General features: G+C 48.4%; 1 protein-coding gene across 2 annotated transcripts; it reads right to left on the bottom strand.

Annotated features, from left to right (window-relative positions):
* Positions 1-590: 590 nt before the first annotated feature.
* On the bottom strand, positions 591-4,726 carry LOC119267398 (phospholipase D alpha 1). 2 transcript variants are annotated; one of them, XM_037548780.1, is made up of 4 exons: positions 4,566-4,726; positions 4,050-4,207; positions 1,807-3,703; positions 591-1,311 (listed from the first exon to the last, which is right to left on the bottom strand). In XM_037548780.1, the coding sequence occupies exons 2-4, from the start codon at positions 4,155-4,157 to the stop codon at positions 878-880; spliced, it is 2,439 nt and encodes an 812-aa protein (XP_037404677.1). In that variant the 5' UTR covers positions 4,158-4,207; positions 4,566-4,726; the 3' UTR covers positions 591-877. The 2 variants fall into 2 exon arrangements, with proteins under 2 accessions (XP_037404677.1, XP_037404678.1); XM_037548781.1 differs by lacking the exon at positions 4,566-4,726 and adding an exon at positions 4,417-4,530.
* Between the last annotated feature and the right edge of the window lie 436 nt (positions 4,727-5,162).

Genomic DNA, 5,162 nt, shown 5'->3' with positions numbered 1-5,162 from the left:
TTAGCATGCAGTTAATTTCATACCAAATATAGTGCTAATTACATAATAACACGCAAATAATATCCTACTTAATATCCGCATGCACTTAATATACTTCTAAATTAACGTGCAATGCACGTACACATTAACTAGTTATAGAAATTGTAGAATTATAAGACTAGTCATAGTGTGAGTAACTTAGCTAGTAACATAGCGCACCCCGAGAAATTTTTGCTTATGTGACATGTAGTTAATGAGAAGTGGTAACATAATATGTTACTATAACATAGTGCTTTTCAAGACAAGATGAGTCTACAAGCTAATTAATGAAGTCCTCTATTACACTACTACTCCCTCTGTAAACTAATATAAGAGCGTTTAGATTACTAAAATAGTGTTCTAAAGACTCTTATATTAGTTTACGGAGGGAGTACTATGTTACTTTGCACTATAAAGATAGTAACTTAGACTAGTGACATATGCATGATACTAATATAAGTTACTCCCCACTATGACCAGCCTAATACAGCTTAATTATTCAGTGGAAAAACCAAACATACAGCACTCTGATACCATACATTGGAAAAACAAAACTATCTATATATCCATCATACAATAAGAAACACGCGTTAACTTTATTGTCCACCCTTAAAGATCCAAGTAGGTATGACGAGCGTAAACAACTAAACATTGACAATTTATAATTAAACAGTGATACAAACAGCAGAAACCGTGTAAAGTATCAGCAATCCTCCTAGTCACTACCGTGGTTCTCAACCATGCACACCACTGCGCTTATTAACAGTCCCGCAACTATAACAGCCTGCTATTTTCTGAAACACAAGTTCTGAATCACCAAACTGAAGCCACACACAGGAAATGCAGGATGAGATCTTATCTATGTGGTGAGGATGGGGGGAAGGTAGTCCGACTTGGCGCCGAGGATGCGGGCCCGGGTGTCGGGGAAGAACTCCATGCCCGGCAGCTCCGTCACCACGCCGTCGCTGGCGACGCCGATGGGGTAGCTCAGCAGGTGGCCGGGGAGGTCCTGCTCCAGGTCGTCGCTCGAGTATATGTCCCAGTACTTCTCTGCGATCCTGTTCACCTTCTGCACGCACTCGACGCTCTCCGGGCGCTGGAACACGTCGTCCAGCATGCCCAGGTGCTCGTACCACAGTGCCATCCGGAAGCCGTGGATCTGGCCCCGGGCCGGCTCCCTGTTGGCTAGATGGTATGGCTGGTAAGCGCCCATGGCAATCTCGGAGTCCCGGGCGCCGTCCATTGACCGTTGGTTGATGTTTGCAGACCCAATGATGATGTACTCGTCATCAACTGAAAATGGAAGAGGTGAAGTTAGTAGCTTTAAAGAATAACAGGATCCTTTCAATCCACACAGAGGAGAACAATATAAATCAGTTGTTCAATGGTTTGCCAACAGGAGTACCTAACAAGCGATAGTTTATTTCGACTGAATTTAAGAGACAAATCAAGAGCAAGAATGCAATCTTCAAATGAAATACAATGTTATCAACAAAAAAAATGAAATACAGTGTTAGGAAGCATATGACAAGTACATTTTAAATAATCAATTCTTTGTGAATATTAAAAATTTAAGCCTCTAATCTTTCAAGGAAGGAAACTGAATTTGAGTTGCTATTAGTTTTCCCAATGAACGAACCGTGTATGGATGAACAGATGCAAACATTAGATAATGCGCTGCTTCAACATGCTTTATAAGTAAGATACTAAAAAGAACATGCAATTCATTCAAAACCTTGATATTGAAATATAATGCAACCCACAGGTTAAGTGGAACTGAGGGAGTACCTATCATCATTTTGGTATGAACGTAGATCATGAACCTCCTAGCCTCTTGAGCGCGGACGTAATCAGTATCAGGTTCTGGCTGCTCCTGGGGTTCATATTCCCCATCCTGCTTCACCTCACGGTTACCTAGGCAGAAGAAAGTGAGGTATTCCTTGGGGTTTGCTTCAATCCCCTTTGCCTCGAGAGCTTGTGTGATGTCAGTGTACATCATCTCCATTGTTCTCCTTTGCCAGTCCAGAATTGCTTGTACAGATGCGCTCTCTGGCATGCCCTCAGGCCACATTGGCACCACAACATAAACAGTAAACCGTTCTCCGGCTTCAATCTTGCTGACAATCTTCAACGAAAGCTCCTTAGGAATCACATGCAGAGCGCCAATTTCTTCAGGCTTGATGCCTTCGGGCTTCCAGCAGTAGGAACTTCCAAGGAAGTATTGGTTCTCAATGTAGATGAAGTCCTTTGCCCGTCGGATGGCATTTATGTATGCATCCTGGATGCTCCTGTCAATGATTTGATCCTTTCCACTTACAAGCCCAGCCCTTGCAGCTTCCTCAGGAGTATCAGGGAAGCCAAAAGCAGCACCACCATCAATAGATCTGAAGAGCTGGACATTCCATGTATCTCTGTCCTCTGGGAACATGACGGGAGAAGGGGGGATAATTATGTCAGAGAGATCCCTGAGCTGCACGAGAAGATCTTTGCCACCCTGCTTTCTCCATCTCTGCTCAAAATTGTAAAGAACATCCCAGGCAATTGGACCTTCCAATCGTGAATGAATATCATGCCATGGCTCTCTTGGGCCACCTTTGGTGATGGATGCAGTCGCGAAGTTAGGCTGGTGGAAGTCATCATGGTGGACAGTGTCAAGTGTCCTAAACAAGGAGTGGTACTGAGTGTCATATCTTCCGTCGCAGAGGTCAATGCCACCAACGAAGCTGAGTATCCTCCTTTGCTCGGAGCCCTGGCTTGGCAATGCATCGTCAACACATACTATCTTCTGATGGTGAGTGAACATGGTTGAGATCTGCAGATCCTGAACAATGCTGCCTGAATCATCGGGGTTACGAGGGCACAGAACACAGTGCACATCGGTGCCTTGGAAGTAATTTGCAGTCTCCTCATCATGGGTGGCCATCAAGCCATCTCTCTTCAGCAAGCCAACTGAAGTTCTATCATCCCACACTAGCATAAGGACCCGGACACCTTCGCTGGCCTTCCTCTTGAGTAACTCTCCGAGAGTGACGTCTCCTCCAGGTTTGGGGCGATTGGTGTCCCTAATCAAGGTGATCTCAGTGTGCACAGACCAACCAGTGATGTAAATCAAATGCTGAGCATTGCTTATGGCATCAAAGATATCCTCCCAACATCTGGCAGGCTCATAGTTCTTGCCGTCCGCAAGCGGAATCTTGGGGATAAAGTTGTCTGGGACATGAGCATCTTGGTACAATCTAACATTGCATCCTTGCCTCTGCGAGAAGAAGGTGTAAGGAACACCAGGAAACTTGACGCTCCGGACACCCCTCGCCCAGTTGCGGTCCTTCTCAACGCCAAAGTACTGAAGCTTCACATGGATCTTGCTCTCACCAACAGGCTCCCGGTTGTCATCACAGATTTCAAGCCACCTATCGATCTCCTCGCCTTCCAGGAGCTCTCCGACAGGCAGGTACGCCCTCCCAATGAGCGTCGCCCCGATCGCGTTGTCGGCCTTCAGCGTGAAGATCACATCGGCGGCAAGGTGCGCACAGTAGATGTGGAACGACTCGTACCAGCGAGGATTGACGGGCTCGTTGCCCAACATCCTGGTACGCCCAACACGAGCTTTCTCGAGATCAATGGTGGCATATAGCTTGGAGCTTCCTTTGCCAACACCGACAGTTTCCTCAATGCCCTCTACAAACTGTCAAGATAAACTTGCTGTGTTAGAACATGAAGAGTCACATCTACTATCATAATCATCTACTATCAACTATGGTAGGCGCCGGCATAAGCAAACTCTAGCAACGATTCTGGATAAAATACGCAGTGATTCTCTGTATTTTCAGTTATTTTTTACCAGTACTAGTAAAAAATAACTCTTCATGTTCGGCTCCCTAACCGCACCATTTTACCATGTGCTAGTGTAGACCAGCACGTCTCGTCGTGCGTGGTAACGATCAATTAATTGATTCTGCTTGGACGGAAAAAACTGATGGGAGAAATCAGAAATGATCCGTGAGTAGGACGGCCTTGTAGAAGTAGAGTACCTTGCGGATGAACTTGGGGGCGCCGCCGCTGGCGCGGCCGGGGTGGGAGAGCGAGGAGGCCTCGAAGATGGTGACGTGGAGGTTCCCATGGAGCAAGATCTGAGCCATGGCGACCGAAGGACCCCTCCTCCGCGCTCCTGCTAGTCACAGTCACCTGCCTGCACACAAGCCGAGATAGCAGTTACCTACCGAGAGCAGGGGAACCAGGAAAGCGCGCGGACCGACCGAGACCACCACCGGCAGTCAAAACCAGAGCGGCAGCAAGCAAGCAAGCAACGAACAGCAGCGCCCGCGCACAGACCACGCCCGGCCCGCCATAGCCGCAGCACAAGCGGAGACCGACCAGCGAACAGAAGCAGAAACGCACCGCACCGACAGCCAGGAAGCGAAACCGGCGGATCTGGCCGAGAGCGCAGCGGCAGGCACGCACGGCACTGCCGCCACCGCCGCACTGAGCTTAAGCGGCGAGCGGGTAAGGGAGAGATAGGGTGGTCGGAGTGGGAGAGAGAGGCTTACCACCACCGCCTGCCGCTGGTGAAGAGGACGACAAAGAGGGGACGGGAGACGATGAATCGGGAGGGAGGCAGATCCGATCGGGCGGTGATATACAACTGGAGCTGTAGAGTTTTAGACGTGGGACGGAAAGAAAGAAAAGAGCGACGCGGCGATTTTTCTTTCCTTGTCTCCGTCCTTTTTTTCTCTGCTAGTACTACTAGAGGGGCGCACGCGGCGGGCACGTCACGGGATAGTAGCGATCGGGGCCGGTTCCCCCGGATACGCGTCGCCTCCGCGGATCTCGAGCCGTGGAAATCAATCAATTAAGAATGGGATCGAACATGGGGAGGGAGGGAGCTACCCGTACTCCGCCCGTCGCGAGCAGCTAGTTAACCGTGGGTCCATGGCCACCACGTCCCGATCAAATCATCCAGCCCCGGTGGCCTCCGGTAGCATTCGTCATGATGGCCTCGTTTGTTTTTCAAGTTTCAGATTGCTAACCAGCTCACCAGGTTCAAGTATGGATCTTGTATTTTTCTTTTTAAAGTTATTTCGGTCTTTTTCATCGTCAATGAAAGGACAAGTTCTCATCCACTTTCAGGCATCTATGATGGCTTC

Source organism: Triticum dicoccoides, chromosome 3A, assembly GCF_002162155.2.
Source record: "Triticum dicoccoides isolate Atlit2015 ecotype Zavitan chromosome 3A, WEW_v2.0, whole genome shotgun sequence".
NCBI classification, from domain to species: Eukaryota; Viridiplantae; Streptophyta; class Magnoliopsida; order Poales; family Poaceae; genus Triticum; species Triticum dicoccoides.
This window is presented reverse-complemented; position numbering and strand designations above follow the sequence as displayed.

Bases quoted from the DNA above. Each gene is read 5' to 3' on its own strand.
- LOC119267398 (XM_037548780.1), bottom strand. From the start codon at position 4,157: ATGGCTCAGATCTTGCTCCATGGGAACCTCCACGTCACCATCTTCGAG. The intron at 3,704-4,049 runs GTACTCTACTTC...TTATCTTGACAG, and splicing joins CCCCCAAGTTCATCCGCAAG to TTTGTAGAGGGCATTGAGGA. The intron at 1,312-1,806 runs GTACTCCCTCAG...TTCCATTTTCAG, and splicing joins TCATACCAAAATGATGATAG to TTGATGACGAGTACATCATC.